General features: G+C 45.6%; 1 protein-coding gene across 2 annotated transcripts in view; it reads right to left on the reverse strand.

The window, feature by feature from the left end:
- Positions 1 to 687: 687 nt before the first annotated feature.
- SLC14A1 (solute carrier family 14 member 1 (Kidd blood group)) overlaps positions 688 to 24,036 on the reverse strand; it is a 29,095-nt gene continuing 5,746 nt past the window's right edge. For both annotated transcript variants that reach the window (XM_081929878.1, XM_081929877.1), the window contains exons 2-9: positions 23,655 to 23,787; positions 19,835 to 20,024; positions 18,557 to 18,685; positions 12,747 to 12,939; positions 4,970 to 5,117; positions 3,900 to 4,034; positions 2,888 to 2,937; positions 688 to 1,763 (exon numbers count right to left, since the gene is read on the reverse strand). In XM_081929878.1, coding sequence (XP_081786004.1) covers positions 1,581 to 1,763; positions 2,888 to 2,937; positions 3,900 to 4,034; positions 4,970 to 5,117; positions 12,747 to 12,939; positions 18,557 to 18,685; positions 19,835 to 20,024; positions 23,655 to 23,787 — 1,161 coding nt within the window. In that variant the 3' untranslated portion in view covers positions 688 to 1,580. The remainder of the gene's footprint in view (positions 1,764 to 2,887; positions 2,938 to 3,899; positions 4,035 to 4,969; positions 5,118 to 12,746; positions 12,940 to 18,556; positions 18,686 to 19,834; positions 20,025 to 23,654; positions 23,788 to 24,036) is intronic.

The raw sequence follows: 24,036 nt of genomic DNA on the forward strand, positions 1-24,036 counted from the left end.
CTGGCTGCTGCAGTTCTTGCCTAGGATATTGGTCTGATCTACCAAGAAGACACTTCCAATGCCATTAAAGAAGCGTGGATACTCAGGAGCGTTGAACACAGATTACCGTATTTTTCACCCCATAGGACGCACCTAGTTTTTTGGGAAGGAAATAAAGGGAAAATAATTATTTCCCCCCAGGCGCGGGGCTGGGGCGGGGGATGCCGAAGCTTCCCCCGACCCCAGCCCCCAGAACAGGCTGCTATCTGCAAGCCTAGGGAGCCCGGCGGGAAGTCACGCTGGTCTCCCCAGGCTTGCGGATATCTGTCCCCCGAGCATGTGGGGCTGGCGCTGGGGAGAAGCCCGCTTCTGCCAGCACCAGCCTCCAAACCAGGTTGGGGAACAGCGGAAGGTGCGCTCCGCCTCCCCGCTGTCCCCCAAGCTTGTGGGGCTGCCCGATATCTGCCTGAAGCCCAGGGCACACTGTGCAGCGCGCCCCAGGCTTCGGGATGCAGGCTGCTATCCGCAAGCTTTGGGAGCCTGACGGGAACTTCCGTGGAGCTCCCAAGGCTTGCGGATAGCTTCCTGAAGCCTGGAGAGCGAGAGGGGTCGGTGCGCACCGACCCCTCTCGCTTTCCAGGTTTCAGTGAAAGCCTGCATTGCCCCATAGGATGCACACACATTTCCCCTTCATTTTTGGAAGGGAAAAAGTGCGTCCTATAGGGCGAAAAATACAGTAGTTTGGCCTTACCTGTCCAGTGATCTGGAGTATGCTCTCTCAGTTTGCAAATTAAAAACCCACCAGTCAACCATGGGGATTCCAGTAAGGTGATACAGAATATGCAAGTATGGTTAGCCCACATCTCTTCTGTTACCTGTAATTGGACACTCCCATTGCATACAATTAATACAAAAATACTCTCCCCAGACATGCAACTCTCCCATTGCTTGCTTTGTCCTCTCAATTAGATGTCCTCTTGATTGAATATCATCTAATCTAGAAATCACCAAAGCCTCTTTTCTCAGGAGCCGTTCTGTTCCCAAAAGTGGTCTGGGTCTTCAATATGTCTCTTTTTCATATGAACTGGCCCCTATAGGAGTGCTCAGTCTCCACAATAAAGTTGGTGCCCTCCAGCACTAAAGTCCTGTGAATGTAACTTGCATACAATATTGCATTGTGACACACAATAACGTTTTCCTCCTAGTCCTTACAAGTGACACTGTATAGCATTGTTTAAAAAACCACACTGTGATTATATATATATATACACACACACACATATATATGTATGATGGTGGTATCTGCTAATATTGCTTCAAAAGACTGGCTCCAGCCAGTGAACCTGCAGTTGGCCACCACAGATCTCAGCCCTTATTCATTCCATCAATGTCACACCCCTTTCCAAACAAACAGGATATTCTGCTCACTTCTGACTGGCATACGGAGAGAATTCCGAGACTTGCTGATCTGCGTGAAGTTATATGCGACTTAAAATGGATGAAGAGCTCCACCAACAGCTTTGTTTTCCTTCTGAGCTGTTTATCTTCCTTGGGAAGTCCAGACACCACTACGGACAGGAAGATGCACGAGGCTCAGCCTGTCACACGTCGCAGGTGGACTTGGCGTTTTGTCCGTCGTTTCTCGACAAGTAATAGGCCCGGTTGGCTTCTGGGTAGGAGACTTTGGAGAGAGGAAGTTTGTAGATGGCGTCGTTGGTGGTAGTTAAGAGCAGGAAAGTGAGTGAAGATAAACAGAAAGGCCATGTTCCCAAAGGCATTCCGAACTGAAGGAGAAGAGAGGTTCAGAAATGGGGATCAGTCATTGCTTCTTTATCCCAGATTCCTAAGTGCGTAAACTTGGTACCCATTGCATCTAGAAGAGACTAACCCAATCTCCTTTTTGGACCTGAATCTAGATGCAGAACCCCATGGACTGTAACATCCCCAACTTGTTTTGCTCCTTGTTTGTTCACTCCATCTGCCCACTTCCGCTTGTTGCTTTGTCAAACGCAACCTTCCTCCAACATGGTACTTGGAGGAACTCAAACTCCTGTGTTCAGGAATGATGGAAGCTACTGTCCAATCACAACTGAGGCTGAGAAAGGCCATTGCAGTATTTGGCCAAAGAAGAGCTTGCGCAGTAGTTCGTGACATTTTGTTTGGTCTCTAAAAAAGATATTAGCCAATGGCAGATTTTGGAAGTACTTATTATGGACCAGGAGCCTATGCTTTTTAAGCATCTTAGGTTGGTTTGTTCATTTGCTCTGGCTCTGAACAGGCAACAGGTATTCAAAGTGAAAAGACAACATGATAAAGTAAGGAACAGAGGATTTTCTGCATTGCATCTCTTTACTATTCCGTGGTCTCCTCTCATTTCATTTAATTTCATTTCAGGGGTTTGCCCAGTTGTCGGGGAAACCCCAAAATGAAACAGTGGGGTTATGCAGGTGGCATGGAGCAATGCATGCCATCACGTATAACATTTGTTTTCCTGTATCTGTTTTAAAAGGTGTATTGAGTTTGAATTTTAATGATGAATGACCTAATGTATGTGTGTTCTGGACAGTGGATTCCAATTTCATTAGTATACTGGCTGTAAAACCTTTCGATCCAGCAGTTTACACATTTTCTAAATAATGAATAATTGTAAGAAGACAGGAGTGCTGTAGAATAGCAGCTTTACTTTTTTTTATTCCCCTTTTAAATCTCCCAGAGTCAGGAGCCAAGAGCCAAGAGCAACAAGCTCCTTTTTGTGTGCTTCCATTTTTTTAAAGGGGGGGGGGGAATTCAGCCATCTCCCTGCTACTTACCCTCCCAGGACTCTTAAGGGGATGGTGACCTTATCACTAAGAAAGCGACTCTGAACACTTAATGATGAATTCAACCCCTTAAAGCCTGCAAAACTCACCACGGAAAACATATGGCCCAGTGCTCCTCCTGAGTAGGCAGTAAACAGAGCTGGGGAAAAAAAGAGGGGCATGGGTGGGGGGAGATGAGACAAAGGAGAAGTAAATTAGACTAGTATATATGGCAGATTCTGAAGTGTTCAAAAAATTAAACCCCTGTGTTGCAAACAATTATCAGTAATATCCAAGGCAACATGACGACCAAGTAAACAATGCGATATCAATATACCGTATTTTTTGCTCTATAAGACACACCAGACCATAAGATGCACCTAGTTTTTGGAGGAGGAAAACAAGAAAAAGAATATTCTGAATCTCAGAAGCCAGAACAGCAAGAGGGATCGCTGTTCAGTGAAAGCAACAATTCCTCTCACTGTTCTGGCTCCTGTGATAGCTGTGCAGCCTGCATTCGCTCCAGAAGACGCACACACATTTCCCCTTACTTTTTAGAAGGGAAAAACTGAGTCTCATAGAGCAAAAAATACGGTAAACTCTTTATATAATCTATACAGAACCTTGAACAGTATGAAATATGCACTCTCTGCGATACCAAATAAACAGAAATCTTATAAATCTCTGAAAGTCACAAAACATGCACTCTTGATGGATTCTCTTGAAAACATAGAACCAATTAAACAGAGGTCTGTTTTCAAGACTGTTTTTAAGGAAAGAACTTATTTTTCTATTCCAATGGGACCCCTCTATATTCCTTTTTTAAAACTTAAGTTATGCTAATGATGTGAGAATGAGACAGAATGGGTGGCAGAGGAAATGGGTAGACCCAGCTTCCAAGCTTTAAATTCTGCTATAAACTAAGTCAATGTATATTTTTTAAAATCCAAGAGATATTCCCCAAGTTCAATCCCTGGCATCTTCAGGGAGCAAGTGATGGGAAATGAGACTCTGGAGAGAAGCTAGCAATCATAGGAGGCTAATACTGGGCAACAGGGACAAATGCTCTGACAGTTCCCTATGGGTTGTGTGAGCACAATAGGGATGAAACTGGGTACCTACCACAAGCAAGTGCAAGAAGGAAGGTCTGCCAGGTGAGGGCGTAGAACATGCCCCCAATTGCGATGCAAGAGAGGCAACTGTTGTAATTCCACAAGCCGGCGTAAATATTGTTGAAAGGTGTGGCTAGGCTCAGGGCTGCAAAGAGGACAGGTGAGAAGAAGACACGTCACTCCTGGGCTGAAGGCAGGGCAAGGCACCTTTGGCCCTCCAGGTGTTGCTGAACTAAAATTTGGCCCATCCGATGGGAGATGGCGTCCTGCCACATCTGGAGAGTCAAGTGTTCCCCAGCCTTGATACCTAGGAAATAATAGGAGCGGCTGCCGAGACCATATAACACCGGTCTTGAAAGACCTACACTGGCTCCCAGTATGTTTCTGAGGACAATTCAAAGTGTTGGTGCTGACCTTTAAAGCCCTAAATGGCCTCGGTCTAGTATACCTGAAGGAGCGTCTCTACCCCCATCGTTCAACCCAGACACCGAGGTCCAGTGCCGAGGGCCTTCTGGCGGTTCCCTCACTGCAAGAAGCCAAGTTACAGGGAACCAGGCAGAGGACCTTCTCGGTAGTGGCACCAGCCCTATGGAACGCCCTCCCGCCAGATGTCAAAGAGAAAAATAACTACCAAACTTTTAGAAGACATCTGAAGGCAGCCCTGTTTAGGGAAACTTTTAATGTTTAATAGGTTATTGTATTTTAATGTTCTGTTGGAAGCCGCCCAGAGTGGTTGGGGAAACCCCACCAGATGGGTGGGTGGAGTATAATAATAATAATAATAATAATAATTATTATTATTATTATTATTTGATTAGGTCCACACAATCTCTAGAAACCTTCTACCCTAGGATCTCAAGATGGAATTTGACATGCAAAGGTATCTGTGGCCACTCCCCCCTCATTTCACCTAGAGGCAAGTTCTTCCCTCTTTAGACCCCAAGCATGGTTTGTTGGTTTTATCTGGCAAGCTAACCAGATACTAACATCTCAGTTATAACCCTAGTTTGGCTGGATATAGGGTGGAGTACTTAGGATAATGGTTTAAGCCAGTTCTGGCTGCCTAGGGCATTCTCATACCTGCAGGCACCCCCAGTGCCGAGCCAATCACGGCATGGATGAAGATGAGCGGGGAGGAAATGAACAGAGCCACCATGATAATGCCTCCGGTCCAAGGGTTATCGCAGCCGTACACTTGCCCAACTCCCACTGGGACGGACTGCAATATCTGTGGAACAGGTATTGGGAAAAGATATATCAGGTTTCAAGGTTGTATGATAATGGTCTTCCATACAAATGCCCCCATATTAATAAGGACCATCAATTGCCCAGAATCCAGTCTCTCACCATACTCAAGTCTAAATGATTCAGAGAATTTATGACAGCATAGGATAGTGATAAAATATACCATTTCTGATGTATATTCTCAGCCTTCAATAGTTTTAAAATCTGGGTGTGTTCGATTCCTGGATTATGTCACCAGGAACATATATCTATGCTCGCAGAGTGCAAGTATTATTTAGGGCACTCTGTGTATGTGTGTGTGTTAAGGTGGGTCCCATAACCATCTGGTTGGCCATTGTGAGAAATAAATGCTGGACTAGATGGGCCATTGGCCTGATCCAGCGGACTCTTCTTACATTCTCATTTGTGAGTCTCTTACCGGGGCTCTCAGAAACCAGGCTCTGGCATCTTAAAGCCTCTCTGGACTTGTGTTCTAATGCAGCTGCATTCCGTAACACGATGCTGGCACAATAGTAGTATATGAGAGATGGGTTTCTTCTGCTTGTTATTCTGTTTGTTTCTGTGATGTTTTTCTCATCCTACGACATTATTGCCCTCCTTAGGGCAGGCATAGGCAATCTCAGCCCTCCTGATGTTTTGGGACTACAACTCCCATCATCCCTAGCTAACAGGACCAGTGGTCAGGGATGATGGGAATTGTAGTCTCAAAACATCTGGAGGGCCGAGTTTGCCTATGCCTGCCATAGGGACTACAGCTCAACAAAAGTGGGGAAAAAACAAACCAGAACATTTGCAATAGGTCAGTCTGTAGAGCATGAGACTCTTAATCTCAAGGTCGTGAGTTCAAGCGAAAGTTTCCTTCGTTGAAGTGGGTTGGACAAGATGACCCTCCAACTCTACAAATCTGTGATTCTATGAAAAAGGTTATGAGGTTTCAGCAGGACGTTACAGGAGAGGCTCTGATTGAAAATGAAGCACCCCACCCCAGAACTTTTGCAGACATGAAGAGTATTGAAAGTGGGGTTGCATGTGACCGACCCATTAGCATTATGAACTCAAATCACCATGAATGAACAATAACCAACGCTCTGTTTCCAATAACCAATAACCAATGCTGTGTTTACAGGGACGCGGGTGGTGCTGTGGGTTAAACCACAGAGCCTAGGACTTGCCGATCAGAAGGTCGGTGGTTCGAATCTCCACGACGGGGTGAGCTCCCTTTGCTCAGTCCCTGCTCCTGCCAACTTAGCAGTTCAAAAGCACGTCAAAGTGCAAGTAGATAAATAGGTACCACTCTGGCGGGAAGGTAAACGGCGTTTCTGTGTGCTGCTCTGGTCTGCCAGAAGCAGCTTAGTCATGCTGTCCACATGACCTGGAAGCTGTCTGCGGACAAACTCTGGCTCCCTCAGCCAATAAAGCAAGATGAGCACCACAACCCCAGAGTCGGCCACTGTTGCTCAAGGGCACCATCTATGCTGCCTTGCTACCTGAGGAATCCAGAAATCCTGGCCTCCTCTTGTCAGTCCTCCTGGGTGATGGACACTGTGGCTTCCAGATGCTGCTGATCTTCAGCCCCCGTCACCCCTGGGGTTGATGGGAGTTGCTGTCCAGCAACATCTGGAGCAGGGCTGTCCCAAGATGTTTTGGCACCTGAGGCAGATCACAAAATGCTAAATGTTCGGGAAAAGTCAGAAGCCCAAGGCAGTGTAAGTTCCTCAGCTAAGTTCATTCAATATTTGTCAGTGACAACAGCTCACTCATAGGAAAACAAGAGCCGAACTGACTGGACAACACAATAATAAACCGTGCATGAACTGACCGTTGAAAATGCATCCTTTTACTTGCCATTGGAACGTTCGACTACCAACGCTTATACGATTGGTTAGAACATGCCTTGTAACATAAGATGTGTTAAGCCCAATACATAACAGTATCAGGAACAAAGGCGAAAGGAGTGATCTGCCACCCCGGTGGATCCTGCCGCCTGAGGCAGCTGTGTCACCTTGCCTAATCGGTGGACCGGCCCTGGTCTGGAGGGCTGCATGTTCCCCATCTCTGTGGCGAGGATTCTGCAAGGACATTCCATTCATTAAATTCCTCCTTCTCCTGAAAGGAGAATTGGGCATCTCAGCCACCTGCACGGAGTGGAAAGTTAGCTATCAACAGGGAGCTCCCATCTTAAGACCTGACACTATCTGCTAAGGGGAGGTGAGGGACGCTGTTACTGCTCCCCCTCCAGTTGAATGAAGTTTGCTTCGGTTCCAGGGACATATAAACTGGGCTTTTGTGAGCTGAACTCTCGACCCCTGAGCTGGTATGCGCCCTTCCTACCTTTCAAACAAGCAGCTAATGTCAGGCAGTGAATGTTATGAATCTGAACCGTGATGAGCCGGCCGCCGAAACAAAGGCCCCCTTTTAAATGAAATTAAATGCCCGATGCATGAGTCTGCTTCAGCTTGACAGCAGAAAACTCATTACTGCTTTGGCTAAGTCACAGGGGAGCGTTCCACTAAATGACGCTGCTGGCACGCGCTTTCTGAAGTCTCTTGCGGAGATAAGAATAAAAAATATTTCTAATAACCTGTTAATCTCACATAATACGTCTCCCCTCCGTGGAAGCTGGAGGTGACTGGTCTTAATGCCAAAAAACCCATTTGCCAACGGAGGCCCCAAGCTGTACTTTTCCACTCAGTTTGTGGGACGCAGCGCTACTCACGTCAGCAGAGTCTTGACGGTTTTCAGGAACATGGCTCCCGAACGTACAATTCTGTGCATATGCCAAATATTTCATTACAGCTAACTGAGCGAGCGATTGAGGGGCCGGGTGCGTGGCCCTGAATCAATATGATCTTGAATCTAACTCTCAGGTTAGAAGAGACAGCGATGGGGAGTGATGGGGATATGAAGAACACCATTAGGACAATTGGGGTTAAAATCCAGAAGAGCATTTGAAGAAAAAACACGAAAGAAAAGACATTTTTCTTCCTTCCCTCCAATGTAATTTTTGGTGGAGAAAACTCTTCTCCATGCTATGAGTGGGGTAGAAATTTGATTCTCCTAACTTCACAGATGCCATGCGAGTTATTCACTTATTTGTTTCTTAAAAACTGTTTCTATTAAATATTTTCTTGGTTACAAAAGCACATACAGCGTCTCTGCTTTCAGTTCATTGAGTTTTCTACAGATCATTCATATTCAATGTGAGATGCTAATGCTATAGACCATATAAAGTTGGGGGAGAAAAGAAGGAGGGCAGCAAACTTTTGTTCTTCTACATAGTGTAAAAAGGTAAAGGTACCCCTGACCATTAGGTTCAGTTAAGGACGAATCTGGGGTTGCGCGCTCGTCTCGCTCTATAGGCCGAGGGAGCCGGTGTTTGTCCTCAGACAGCTTCCGGGTCATGTGGCCAGCATGACTAAGCTGCTTCTGGCGAACCAGAGTAGCGCACGGAAACCCTGTTTACCTTCCCACCGGAGCGGTACCTATTTATCTACTTGCACTTTGTGCTTTCGAACTGCTAGGTGCGCAGGAGCAGGGACCAAACAATGGGAGCTCACCCCGTCGTGGGGATTTGAACTGCCGACCTGTTGATCGGCAAGCCCTAGGCTCTGTGGTTTAGTCCACAGTGCCACCCACATCCCCTACATAGTGTACACATAAGGTTTTTGTGTCAGTGTCACATGGGTTGGTCCTATTTCTATTCATTTATTAGTTTTTGTTGGAGGAGAGAGAGATTGGGACACAGGGCATGGTTGGTTGCCTATAGTTGACTATAGCAGTGAGTTTTGTTTGCATGTGTGAGAATTGTTGGGTCAATTTATCCATATTGATTCATATGCTGTCGGTGGATTCCTGTTGTTGTCTTGTTGGGCTGTGTATGTAACAAAGGGGAGCCACACAGGGGTGAAGATGTCCTCTTTTATTCGTCCCCATGCTAGTTTCAATTTGTTGGTTTATTTTTCTAGTAGGGCTGTTTCCCATAAGGTTTGGTACCAGTGGTCCATGTTTACTCCTGACAGGTCCCTCCAGTGTCTGGTTATGATGCTCCTGGCTGCCGAGAGAAGTTGGCTTATGAGTATGTTGTAGTGTGCATGTGAGTTGCTTCTGACCTGCCACGGACAATCTGGAAGGGAATGAGGACCTCAGGCTTCCTTGACACATAAATTCAATCCCCCTCCCCACATCTACAGGACCGCCTCTCCTGGTATGCCCCGCAGAGGACCTTGAAGTCCACAAATGACAACATTTTGGAGGTCCCAGGTTGCAAGGTGGTTAGATTGGTCACAACTAGGGCCAGGGCCTTTTCAGCACTGGCCCCGATTTGCTGGAACGCTCTGTCACAAGCGACTAGAGCCCTGTGGGACTTGACATTTTTCTGCAGGGCCTGCAAGACAGAGCTGTTCCACCTGGCCTTTGGTTTGGACTCAATCTGACCTTTACGTTTCCCTCCCCTTACGGTCTTGATCTATCTGCTACTTTTAAAATGAGGCTGGATTTTAAATTGCATTTTAACCTGTATTTTAAATGGCCCCCCCATTATGATTTTACTCCAATTTTTCTGGTGTTAAAACAAAAAAAAATTCCTTCCAGTAGCACCTTAAAGACCAACTAAGTTAGTTCTTGGTATGAGCTTTCGTGTGCATGCAAACTTCTTCAGATACACACGAAAGCTCATACCAAGAACTAACTTAGTTGGTCTTTAAGGTGCTACTGGAAGGAATTTTTTTTGTTTTGACTATGGCAGACCAAGATGGCTACCTATCTGTTTTCTGGTGTTAGCCACCCTGAGCCTGGCTCTGGCTGGGGAGGGCGGGGTATAAATAAAAAAATCATCATCATCATCATCTTGGCAGCTTCACACTTTGAAGGTCTCTTCACGTAATTATTCAATGGGTGACCAACTGAAGCTAAAGTGGTTATAGCTAAGGCTAGGACGATTGCTGAGCTTGGATCTGTTCGCAGGAAGCATGGCGCTGCTCCTTTTCCACCTGATCACGTTTATTTGCCCTCGTGCAACGAGAGACCAAAGTCTCCGAGATCCAGGGTGTTTGGAGGTTGGAAAGTTCACTTGGATGCCATAACGTGTCAATTGGGCCCAATTAGGCAGTTAGGGGAGTTAGTTGGCGGCGCATATAAAAGTCCATTGCCACAATAAAATCTTATGCACAACTTTACCACCCGGGTGTTTTTCTATGGCTCTGGGGTTGTCATGTAAACCAAACCCACAAACAGCCGCTTTGTGGGTTAGGGGGCAAAGGAAACTGCTTAAAATCAGTGCAAGGTTTGCTGCTGCTATTTCCAGTGTGACCCATGCCAGATTAACCCCTGTGGAGGCCCCTAGTCAGTCAAAATATCAGGGCCCCCTCTCACACTGAACGAAGAAGGCTAGATTGTAATTTTCCATCAATATCACACCAATAATATTTTGATCTGTTGTCGCAGGGCCCCTAAAGGGTGTGGGGTCCAGAGGTCAGTGCCTACTCTGCCTATTTGGTAAACCGGCACTGTTTGTGGCTTACCTAGGCAAATTTGGTGTTGGGCATGGGCCACAGACAACTACTCACACACAGCACCCACAAATCGAGGAGCGGGGAGGGGATCCTGCCTGGGATGTATCTGGTGTTTTTATGTTGTAAACCGCAAATAGAAGGGGAAGAAATGGAGGCAGTGAGAGATTTTACTTTCTTGGGCTCCATGATCACTGCAGATGGTGACAGCAGCTGTGAAATTAAAAGACGCCTGCTTCTTGGGAGAAAAGCAATGACAAACCTAGACAACATCTTAAAAAGCAGAGACATCACCTTGCCAACAAAGGCCTGTATAGTTAAAGCTATGGTTTTCCCAGTAGTGATGTATGGAAGTGAGAGCTGGACCATCAGGAAGGCTGATGGCCGAAGAATTGATGCTTTTGAATTATGGTGCTGGAGGAGACTCTTGAGAGTCCCATGGACTGCAAGAAGATCAAACCTATCCATTCTGAAGGAAATCAGCCCTGAGTACTCACTGGAAGAACAGATCCTGAAGCTGAGGCTCCAGGACTTTGGCCACCTCATGAGAAGAGAAGACTCCCTGGAAAAGACCCTGATGTTGGGAAAGACTGAGGGCACAAGGAGAAGGGGATGACAGAGGAAGAGATGGTTGGACAGTGTTGTCGAAGCTACCAGCATGAGTTTGACCAAACTGTGGGAGGCAGTGGAAGACAGGAGTGCCTGGCATGTTGTGGTCCATAGGGTCACGAAGAGTCGGACACGACTAAACGACTAAACAACAACAACATGTTGTAAACCACCCTGTGTTCTTCGAGTGAAGGGTGTTATATAAAATAATAATAATAATAATAATAATAATAATAATAATGCCATTAGGGAGAGTGCAGTGACCACCTCAGGCAAACCAAGCATCCTTACTGCTAATAATTCCAAGTTTGCTCCTCAAATCCCCTATGTTTTAGGCACCACATGAGTGGATGAACAGGAACATTATAAAAAAACTACTGAAATATTAAGAGCAAGGAGGGGGGAGCAGATGGACACCACCAGGGAGGGGATTGCAGAAGCACGGGACTGCTACTAAGTAGACCATTTAGGCAGCATGCCATAATATCACCACTCTGAGAGCCATAGGGCCTGAGACGGTTGATATTGGGGGACGCAATCTTTTACGTACTTGGGCCCCAGCATAGAAGCACTGTGAAACCACAAGCCAGGATGAAACCTCGAGTCATGTAATCAACTTATTAAAACTGTATTTGATGCTTATTTATATAAAGGTAAAGGTAAAGGGACCCCTGACCATTAAGTCCAGTCGCGGACGACTCTGGAGTTGTGTGCTCATCTCGCTCTATAGGCCGAGGGAGCCGGCGTTTGTCCGCAGACAGCTTCCGGGTCATGTGGCCAGCATGACTAAGCTGCTTCTGGCGAAACAGAGCAGTGCATGGAAACGCTGTTTACCTTCCCACCGGAGCGGTACCTATTTATCTACTTGCACTTTGATGTGGTTTCGAACTGCTAGGTTGCCAGGAGCTGGGACTGAACAATGGGATCTCACCCCGTCACGGGGATTCGAACCGCCAACCTTCTGATCGGCAAGCCCTAGGTTCAGTGGTTTAGACCACAGCGCCACCCGCATTCCATCCTTATTTATATACATGCACTCAATTAGGGCCAACGAGGAAGGCATCAAAGTCGAAATGTGTTTGGGTCAAATTTTTACCTCCAGTACAGTTGTTATACATTGATGATTTATTGAGTTATGGTGCTTTCTTGAAAGACTGTCTATTACCTGTTAATCACACAGTTTCATCCACATTTTTAAAAAATAAAAAAATAGAGAATAATTTTCACTGGATTCATTGTCCAGTGTCCATGACTCAAGGCTTGTTCTCAGCTCAATGTTTTGCAATTGTCTTGTCCCTTGGTGCAGAATCTCATTGTGCTCAGCCCAGTATAGGAGCAACCAGAATGTAAAGGGTAATAAATGCAGGAATCGGGCCCTGCAATCCTCTGTCTGAAAGTGGTTTGTTTCCACGCCCTGTTCCCTCATTCAGAGGGCCCCCTCCCCTCTGTATGAATTCTCTTGGCTGAGAGATATGAGCATTTGAAATGGCCCTTACCAAAGATGCTTCGGCCTCCCACCACGTTATGTTGGGCACCGAGGTCACGGGTTGAATGAGCGTCGAGGGGAAGAAGGGGTTGTGGGGGCCGGTGGCGGCCACGTACATGCTCAAAGCCAGGTTGAAGGGCAGCGTGAAAACTGGCAGGTCCCATTTGCTGAAGACGGAGGCCAAGGCACTTGTGAAAATAGGACTGGAATAGAAAAACAAAAGAGCATCACTGTACACAGAGAGGAAACACAACAGAGCTAAGGGGACACAGTTTGGCTTACGCTAACTTATATGTATAGATTCACAGTTAGTAATATTGCATGGGATTCAGCTAAGAGGTCCTGCCAGCAGTGATTTGCACTTGCACAACGGGATGTCCCATGCAATTTTTTTTACATACAGGCATACCTCATGTTAAATCTGCTTCATGTTACGTTCTTTCAGGTTATGTCCCGCGGCAGCCCGGAAGTACTGAAAAGGGTTACTTCTGGGTTCCGCCGCTCGCGCATGCACAGACGCACAAAATGACGTCACGCGCATGCGCAGAAGCGGCGAATCACAACCAGCACATACACAGACGTGCCGCTGTGGCTTGCACTCTTTTCATGTTGCGAACGGATCCCCTTTGCAACCAGAGATACCACTGTACATGTTTTTGCAAAGCAGTTTCCACGAATATAATGCATTTTTAATGTTACTTTCATTATTACAGCGGTTCCTTGGTTCTCAAGCTTTAGGGAAGCTTTTAATGTTTAATAGACTATTGTATTTTAATATTCTGTTGGGAGCCGCCCAGAGTGGCTGGGGAAACCCAGCCAGATGGGTGGGGTATAAATAATAAATTATTATTATTATTATTATTATTATTATTATTTGTTCAGGGACTCTGTTCGACTTCCAAAACCATTCAAAAAGCAAAGCGTAGCTTCCGATTGGCTGCAGGAGCTTCCTGCCCTCAAACAGAAGCCGTGTCGGTCGTTCAGCTTCTGAAAACCGTTCGCATACCGGAACACTTACCGTACTTCCAGGTTTGCGGCATTCAGGAGCCAATTTATTCGGGAGGCAAGGTGTTTGAGAACCAAGGTACCACTGAATTTTAAAGCACATTTTAGTGTAGTATATGAATTTGCACCAGGCCTATTGGCAGACCAACTCTTGAGTTGCAAAGATGTCTGCAAACGCGACATGGAGGCTGACATCATCAGCCCAGCCACGCGAGAATCCCTTGCAGACGACCGCAGTGCCTGGAGACAAGCAGTCAATTTGTTCATCCATAGCTGTGACCAGAGGAGGAATGACCACTGTGAGGAGCATAGAGAGACGAAATGCCATGGTGCATCTGCAGCAACACAACCGGACGCCTTCATCTGCCCCAGGCTGCAACAAAACATGTCTCTCCCCTATCGGTCTCTACAGCCACAGCAGGCGCTGCAACTCTCCAACGGTTTGACTTCAGCCCCGAAAGCGCACTCCTCCATCAACTCCCGAGACAAATGGATGCCAGGAAAAAGTTGGCTGCCAATCTGCATTGCAACATTCAGGGGAGCACACATTTTGCCGGATGGCTGTGTGTCAACCTGCATATTTCCCCCCGGAATGTGTGAATCAGGTAGATTTGCCTTTGAATCGTGTGAATCAGGTAGAGAGCCAGTGTGGTGTGGTGGTTAAGAGCGGTAGTCTCGTAATCTGGTGAACCGGGTTCGCTTCCCCGCTCCTCCACCTGCAGCTGCTGGGTGACCTTGGGCTAGTTACACTTCTTTGAAGTCTCTCAGCCCCACTCACCTCACAGAGTGTTTGTTGGGGGGGAGGAAGGGAAAGGAGATTGTTAGCCGCTTTGAGACTCCTTAAAGGGAGAGAAAGGCGGGATATCAAATCCAAAACTCTTCTCTTCTTCTTATTTGTCAACTGAATTGAATTTCCCACCCATCCCTACTCAAAGGAAATTGGGGCAGCTCCCTGTGTGCACAGAGTTGCTTTGGCAAATAGGAGCCTTGAGGAGCTTTGGCTCATACCCAATGTGTACACAGTTCTTTAAAAGCATTGGTAAGCACGGAACCAGAAAACATTTAAATGTCTAATACAGTGGTACCTCGGGTTAAGAACTTAATTCGTTCTGGAGGTCTGTTCTTAACCTGAAACTGTTCTTAACCTGAGGTACCACTTTAGCTAATGGGGTCTCCCCCTGCTGCCGCACTGCCGGCGCGTGATTTCTGTTCTCATCCTGAAGCAAAGTTCTTAACCCAAGGTACTATTTCTGGATTAGTGGAGTCTGTAACCTGAAGCATCTGTAACCTGAGGTACCACTGTAATCATATTGGGGGAATTGGCTTTTGTTTATTTTTTTATATTTTTACAGAAAGCCTGGAGAAATTGCGAACAAAATTCTACCCAGCTTGCTGCCGCTGCTACAGAAGCCCCAGCAGGCTTCCAAACTTTAGCTATTTTCTGGTGGAATTCAACCACGTACTGGTAAATGCAGGTTGCACAATGAAAGTTGTTTAGGAGATCTTGCGAAACAAACCTGTTTCCCCATCCAAATCAGACTGTTTTGTGATAAGGAAAGCAATTAGAAAAATGTGCTGGAAAGTGAAGGTTGACAGTTGCTTGATGCAACTTCAAGGGCCCCTTCCCCTTACCCCCCATGTTTTCTAGGCATATATTTGCATTTCCCCAGTCCATTTCTGAGCACCCCCTTTTTCTTGCCCCACAGCTTTCCGTAGGAAACCTGCTCTTTAACACTGAATCAGAGCAAAGGGCAATAAGGGTTTTCTGCAGGTTGTGAAGAATGTTAAAGAATGTGTGTGTTTGTGTATAAAGGTTTTCAGTGAAAAATCTTCAATGAAAGAAAAGAAATATGAATGATGCGAATAATATGAAAAGAAAGAAAGAGGGAAAATAGCCAATACAGTGGTACCGCTTCAGGTTACAGACGCTTCAGGTTACAGACGCGTCAGGTTACAGACTCCGCTAACCCAGAAATAGTACCTCAGGTTAAGAACTTTGCTTCAGGATGAGAACAGAAATCGTGCTCCGGCGGAGCGGCAGCAGCGGGATGCCCCATTAACTAAAGTGGTACTTCAGGTTAAGAACAGTTTCAGGTTAAGAATGGACCTCCGGAGCAAATTAAGTACTTAACCCGAGGTACCACTGTACAATAGACTAGAGTACACAATAGAGTATATAAGTGATGCAATTAATCCAATAAATGTAAAATTATTATTAACAAGACATTACGCTTTTTATGAATGGATTCCAAAGATTGTTGCATTTATCCATACAATAAAGGTAAAGGTGAAGGACCTCTGGACAGTTAAGTCCAGTCAAAGGTGACTATGGGGTTACGGCACTCATCTTGCTTTCAGGCTGAGGAAGTCAGCGTTTGTTGACAGACAGCTTTCCAGGTCATGTGGCCAGCATGACTAAACTGCTTCTGGTGCAACAGAACACTGTGATGGAAACCAGAGCGCACGGAAATGCTGTTTACCTTCCCGCTGCAGTGGTACCTATTTATCTACTCTCATTGGTGTGCTTTCGAACTGCTAGGATGGCAGGAGCTGGGACCGAGCAACGGGAGCTCACCCCGTCATGGGGATTTGAACCGCCGACCTTCTGATCAGCAAGCCCAAGAGGCTCAGTGGTTTAGACTACAGTGCCACCCGCATCCCTTATCCATACACTATATGCATCTAAAAGAGTGGTTTTGCAGGGAAAGTGGCAGGGAAGAAAAAAGTGCTTGCACATGACTGCAAAAGCATGAACCGGTGGCTAGAAAGTGAGGGGGAAATTTGGAGTGGATGAGCGCTTTGTCGAATCTCCCCACAAACAGATCAGAATGAGTGCTCAGCAGAGAGCAAAAGTGCTCCCCCTTTGGAAACAGATTGGAAAGGATGCTCAGTAACTGGTTTTTTTTTGTCCTCAGAGCCAATGGGAGAAATTTTATCATGTTGGCATTTTTGTTTTGTTTTATTTTGTTTTGGTGTTACTGGCTCACATTTCTCAAAGTGATACACAATACACAATACGCAGCATGGAATGTAACCTTCCTGTTGAATGAATCTCATGCGATAAACTTGTTTCGGTTCAGTGTTCAGTTTATATGAAGGGAGGGAACATGTTTTCGAAATGAATGGAAAGAAAGGAACCAGTTAGTGGGAGTTTGTAGAACTATGTCAATGAAAAATCACAAAAGGAAAAAAATCAAAAAGAAACTTGAGGTAATTTCTGGTTTAGCAGCCGCACGGGGTGTAGTGAAGTACAGTGGTACCTTGGTTTAAGAACAGTCCAGTATAAGAACGATTCTGTTTACAAACTCCGCAAAACCAGAAATAGTGTCCCGGTTTGAGAACTTTACTTTGGTCTAAGAACGGGATCCGAATGGTGGCAGGGCACCGGTGGTGGAAGGACTCATCAGGGAAAGTGTGCCTTGGTTTAAGAACAGTTTTGGTTTAAGAACGGACTTCCAGAACAGTTTAAGTTTGTAAACGGAGGCACCACGGTAGTTAGAATATTGGATAAGGCCTGTAAAACCCAGACTCAATTACCCACTTAGGATGAAACGACATAATACATTACATTTGTGCCTTTAGGTGAAGGATTTTGTTTTGTTTTTTCAAGACACCCACACCAAATATCAACATGAGTGCATTGTCATCTGCTGTTTATGCAAAAACCAATTGCAAGCTTAATTAATGGTATAACGAAAGTTCGGGAGCTGGCCTTCTGGGTCATGCTTGCTTCTCTTAAAGGAGCCGGTTCTTTTTGACATCCCTCTGTCTCGAGTGATAATGGAGTGTGCCTCTGGGGGTGAAGTCAAACCGCTGGAGGATTGCAGCACTTGCTGCGATTGCAAAGACTGGTAATTCATAACTGCTACCTCCTGCATTGCTTTTTGCTGCATTAACAGCATCAAAAGCAAGTGACTTCGCCGGGGAGCAAGCCTGGGCAGTGTGTGTCCTGGGATACCCAGATGAGAAGACCCCCTTCTCAGCCTCACTGATGTGGACCAAAAGAAAGCAGAGCAATATGTTTGGCGCCAGTCTGGCTGCAGGAGTTGAGGATGCATACAAGGAGCCACCAAACAGTCTTAGGGAATCCACTATGGATTTGTGTAGAGTTTACGCCTTAGTACAGTGGAACCTCAGGTTGCGAATGTGATCAGTGCAGGAGACTCGTTTGCAACCCGCAGCGCAGCTTCTGCGCATGCGTGGGTCGCCATTCGGAGCTTCTGTGCATGCGCAAAGCGTGATTTAGTGTTTCTGCACATGCGCGAGCGCCGAAACCCGGAAGTAACCCGTTCCAGTACTTCTGGGTTCGGTGCGGTGCACCACCCGAAAACGCATAACCTGAAGTGTCTGTAACCCAAGGTACCACTGTATTTTCTTCTCCCGAAGATGTCCCGAAAGGCCAGATATTTAGTTGATCATTCATACATTAGGAGGTGGGGAGAATCTGGATTGGAACCCTAATGGGGGGGGTATGATAGCTTCCATGCTTCCAGGAAGGAAGGAAGGAAGGAAGGAAGGAAGGAAGGAAGACCAATTCTCCCCCACCAACATGCTGCCAATCCAAATATTGGATTCCAACACCCATCACTCAATATCTGAATTCCAGCACCCATCAGCTGCAGCCAATATGGTCCATGCTTAGGGCTGAAAGGGTCTGTAATCCAGCTATATCTGGGGCACCAGGTTGGCTAACCTTGTTGTATAATATAAATGCACTTTATGGCCTGACGGTGAGAGGAGAACAAAGTGGACAGGGGGCAAAGTGGAGAAGCACACACACACACAAAATGCACACTTGGAACCCAAAATACTTACCACATCATGGACATGAGAGCAACAGGAAGCAGAAGCCACCAGTAATATTCGCCCTTGTCCGAAAACACGGCCATGAGCATTCCTACCAGCACGCCATTGTAGCCGTAGAGTCCCGCAGCAATGGCTGACCTGCGTGAGGAGCAAAAGAGGTCGGAAATGCTTACAACTGTATCCTCATCCGCAGTCGCTGCCGAAGCTGAGAGTCTGAGGAGCAGTCTTGATGACTGCAGAAGATATTTGCCTCTGCCCCAGGCTGCGACCAAGAGTGATAACGGACAATGTCTGCCCTTGCCTAATGGTTGAGGGTCTCTGTGGGTTGCTGGCAAGGAAGGGATTATTCCTGACCACATCCCCTGAAATATACTCAGAGTTGAGTGCTGATTTCATGCTCTTTATTTCAGCTCATGGTAAACAGTGAGTGAGTGTGTTTTCCCTCAAAACCTCTGGCTATATATACATTATTTGAACAACGCGTGATTGGCTGATTCAACTCCCCTCCTAGAGCCTGATTGGTCTGCTCCTGAAGGCCAGTCAGGTTGCTGATTCACTTCCTCCTGGAACCGGATTGGGCGGCTCCTGCAGACCAATCAGGTTGCTGCCTTCTAGGACCCTACCTGCCTATTGTTCTAGAATCCAAGCTCAGTAAAAAGGTAAAGGGACCCCTGACCATTAGTTCCAGTCGTGGCTGACTCTGGGGTTGCGGCGCTCATCTCACTTTATTGGCTGAGGGAGCCGGCGTACAGCTTCCGGGTCATGTAGCCAGCATGACTAAGTTGCTTCTGGCAAACCAGAGCAGCGCACGGAAACGCCGTTTACCTTCCCACCAGAGCAGTACCTATTTATCTACTTGCATTTTGATGCGCTTTCGAACTGCACTTATTATTCCCCTCCGCTTATTATTCCCCTCCGCTGAACAGTATAATTCTGCTCACAGAACTTCAGCTTTCTGTGTCCAAAATTTCAGTCTAATGTATTGCAGAACATAGGATATTTGTGGAGTTGTCAATAAGCCCAGTAGCCCAATAATAATAATAATAATAATAATAATAATAATAATAATAATAATAATAATTTCTATACACACACACACACACCATAATAACAAATAAAAACAAAAACACCCCCAGTTTAAGAGGCCACAGATTATTTAATTGGCCAAAGGCTTGGGAGAAGACGAATGCTTTTGCCTGGTGCCTAAAGATATGTATATATAAGCATGTGAAACAAGAAAAGAGAAGGGATTTGAGGCATGAAAGAATAATTCAGGGGCAAACCTACCTCTCTTGGCACAGGATCAGTGCTGTTAATGTTGAGACAATGACTCCAGTGCAACATGTCAGTGTGATCCAAGGGCTCTGGACGAGGAATCCGGCTAACATGAGCAGACCACTCAGGGGGTTGCTGACAAACATAACCTGAGAGATGCCACGCAGGACCCAGTCGACAAACTGAAACACCAGAGGCTTATCTGAAAGAGAATGTCGCCATTGGGCCAAAGATTTTGGGTATAGTATACAGTTAAAAGACTGGGAAAAACTGTGGAAAGAAGGATTAAAATGTAGTGCATGCAATGCTTTGAAAGAAAATGTGATGAAAATGATGTATAGGTGGTATATCACCCCTGTGAAATTAGCTGAAATCTATAAAACAAGTAATAAATGTTGGAAATGTAAAGAAAAGGAAGGAACTTTCTATCACATGTGGTGGGAATGTAAAAAAGTGAAAAACTTCTGGGAATTATATAATGAGATGAAATAAATGTTGAAACATACATTTATTAAGAAACCAGAAACATTTTTACTTGGCATTGTAGGAGATGATATTAACAGACAGGATTGTAAGTTGTTTTTATATGCAGTGATGGCAGCAAGAATGTTATTGGCACAAAAATGGAAGCAAGGAGAATTACCGATGAAAGAAGAATGGCGGATGAAATTCTATGCAGAATTGAATAAATTAACAGGAAGGATTCGAAACCTCCGGGACCACAGATTCTTAGAAGACTGGAGTAAATATATGAACTACTTGAAAAGTAATGAACAGATTACGCTAGTAGGACTGCAAGAGGTTCTATTTGAAATATTGCAAGAAAGACTATGAGGAGAATTATTAGTTAATGATAATTAAGAGTAATAGAGAAATTAAGACATGCAGAACAAGTGATAAAGAATGGAAAATCATCAGAGGTGTTGACGGAAGTCTAAAATATTGTATAAGATAAGAAGTTATGTTAAATGAATGTTGGAAATGATAGGTTAAAAAAAACAATAAAAATGTGTATATATATATATAAAAAAGAGAATGTCGTCATTGGAGCACCTAAGTGCAAAAAAAGATGGTGCCTGAAAACATGATTAAAGGCTCACACACAAGATGACGAGGGAGGGGTCCAAAGGGAGAGGCAGAAGAAGATAAGAAGAGCTTTTGCTGGATCAGGCCAAGGGCCCATCTAGCCCAGCCTCTTGTTCTCGCAGTGGCCAGCCAGATGTATCTCAAACAGGGCCCTAGAACAAGAAGACCCTCAGACCCTAAAAGTTTCCCTATTTTCCAGGGACAGTCCCGGATTTACAGAAGCTGTCCTGGTTTCTGATTTGATCCCGGAATGTCCCACTTTTCCTTAGGATGTCCCTATTTTAATCAGAGAAATGTTGGAGGGTATGGAGTTATATATAACTATACAACCTTTAGAAGACATCAGAAGGCAGCCCTTTATAGGAAAGTTGTTTATGTTTAATGTTTTATTATGTTTTTATATATGTTGGAAGCTGCCCAGAGTGGCTGGGAAAACCTAGTCATATGGGCAGAATATTATTATTATTATTATTATTATTATTATTATTATTATTATTATTATTGCAGTGGTACCTCGGGTTACATACGCTTCAGGTTACATACGCTTCTGGTTACAGACTCCACTAACCCAGAAATAGTACCTCAGGTTAAGAACTTTGCTTCAGGAGGAGAATAGAAATCGTGCAACAGAGGCGCAGTGGCAGCGGGAGGCCCCATTAGCTAAAGTGGTGCTTCAGGTTAAGAACAGTTTCAGGTTAAGAACGGACCTCCGGAACGAATTAAGTACTTAACCTGAGGTACCACTGTATTATTATTATTATTGAACAGGATGTTTCTATTTTCATTGGAGAAATGTTGGAGGGTATGCCCCCTCCCCTCTTGCAGTTTCCAACAACTGGAAGCATTGACAGCCTTATGTTCCATGAATTTCTCCAATCCTCTTTCAAATCCATCCAAGGCACATGACACACTAACTTTGCTGATACTAAAAAGGGCTGGGCCTGGATAAGTGACCACCTGGGAATGCTGTGTACACTGCCTTGACCATCTCTGGAGGAAAAGCAAATAAACTGCACACTTTTAACCAAGGCAATGTAACAAGATCAATAGCAAGCACAGCAATGTGCACTGGCCATGCTTTTCTGCTGAGCAAAAGGGCTGCATCACACAGCCCTTGTGGAAGAGCTGTAGCTCAGCAGAAACACATCTGCTGTGTGTGAAGAAGGTCCCAGATTCATTCCCCATCATATCCATGTGGGTTGGGAGAGAATGCTGCCTGAAATTCTGGAGAGTAACAGCTGCCAATCATTGTAAAAAGGTAAAGGTAAGGTAAAGGACCCCTGGACGCTTAAGTCCAGTCCAAGGCAACTATGGAGTTGTGGCGCTCATCTCGCTTTCAGGCTGAGGGAGCCAGCATTTGTCTACAGACAGCTTTCTGGGTCATGTAGCCAGCAGGACTAAACCGCTTCTGGCGCAATGGAACACCGTGACGGAAACCAGAGCACATGGAAATGCCATTTATCTTCCCGCCACAGTGGTACCTATTTATCTACTTGCATTGATGTACTCTCAAACTGCTAGGTTGGCAGGAGCTGGGACAGAGCAATGGGAGCTCACCCCATCACGGGGATTCGAACCACCAACCTTCTGATCAGCAAGCCCAAGAGGCTCAGTGGTTTAGATCACAGCACCACCCGCAATGCTGAGCTAGATGAACCCACAGTTTGATCTATGTTTCCGCAGGACATTTTATTCGGTGCACTCACTGGATCCTGAATACTTAGCAAGCATTGGGCAAGTATTTAAACACTCACTGACCATGCACTGTCAAAATGCACAAAGAGGCAGATTTTGGGGCGCAAATTGTAGCACACTCCAGTAGGTCTTTGTTACCGTTGTTTGAAAGTTTATAGTCTGGGACAGTTTCCAACGCACATATTCCCAGCAGCATCTGGTAGGGCCCTTACCACTGACAGAGTTGTAAAATATGACACACGTTTATTATTGTTTATAAAAAAATAAAATAAACCACACTCTTTTGCAATTGGGGAGTTGACTGAGCAGCGCGTGAACTGCTGGCAGAGTTCATGCGGGAGATAAAAACCCCAGCTTATTTATGTTGCTTACATCTAAGATGGCAGATGGCGTGAGTGTGTCCCTGCCAGCTTGTGCTGGGATTGTGACACACCCGCTCCATGTGTATATCTTAAAACTTCATGTTGGAATTTGGGCAAGATAAACCGATGGTCTGGGAGCAGGGTGGCGGAGTGGATCTCAAAAATAGGAAACTTAGGAACAAAGGAATAAACATATCGTGATATGTGCATGGGGGAAAAGAGAGGACAACACCAGACCTAGCAGGACAGGCCCAGGATTGTGGGAGGCCCTCAGTGCAGAGTGACCAGGGATGTTTTGAACCTGAGGCTCCTGGCCGCTGAGCTCTGCTGCCTTACTTCCTGTTCCCACCCACTGCTTCCTCTGCAAAACTACTAAACTGAGCTTCGTGGTTTGATGGAGCCACCTAGACTGCAACACTGGGCTAGAATGGACCATTGGTCTAATCCAGCAGGCACCCTCCATATTATGTTATTCTTGGACTCAGGAAATGTGTCCTGAGTCCCAGTGATGAGAGATAATGAAAGTTGTAGTCCATCATCTCCTGGAAGACAACAGGCTTCCCAGGATTGTGCTGTTGGTACAGGAGAAGCTTTGAAGATGAGCAGGCACCCAAGCAAAGGTCTCCAGGTCCAAAAGCAATGTTGCATCATTCTGGTTCTCATCGGTGCATCATCTGCTATGTGCTTACCTTTCAGCCAGTCTCCCAATGCCTTCATGTCCCCCGTGATGTAGCTCAGGGATCTGCAGATTTTCCCTGTCTGGGGTTGCATTTTGCTAGACTTTTCTCCGGCGTCTTCCATTTCCATTGCGGTGTTCAGACCCTGCCGGGAACAAAAGCAACAATACATAGGACTTCACACTGTGATCATGAATATCTCCCAAGTTGATGTGCTCCTCCTGTCAGAAGTCCAGGTTCCCAGAAGCTTAGCTAATTAAAAAGGAGGATTTGTTGCAAAAAACCCAAACAAACAGATAGCTCTGGACGACTCTAACAAAGCTTCTGACCGATATAGTTACTCAAGATGACCCTTCTAAAGAGTCCTTCTGGGATCTACAGAAGATATTGAACT

The sequence above is a fragment of the Podarcis melisellensis genome (genome assembly GCF_964234715.1).
Source record: "Podarcis melisellensis genome assembly, chromosome: 11".
In the NCBI taxonomy this organism is placed as follows: domain Eukaryota; kingdom Metazoa; phylum Chordata; class Lepidosauria; order Squamata; family Lacertidae; genus Podarcis; species Podarcis melisellensis.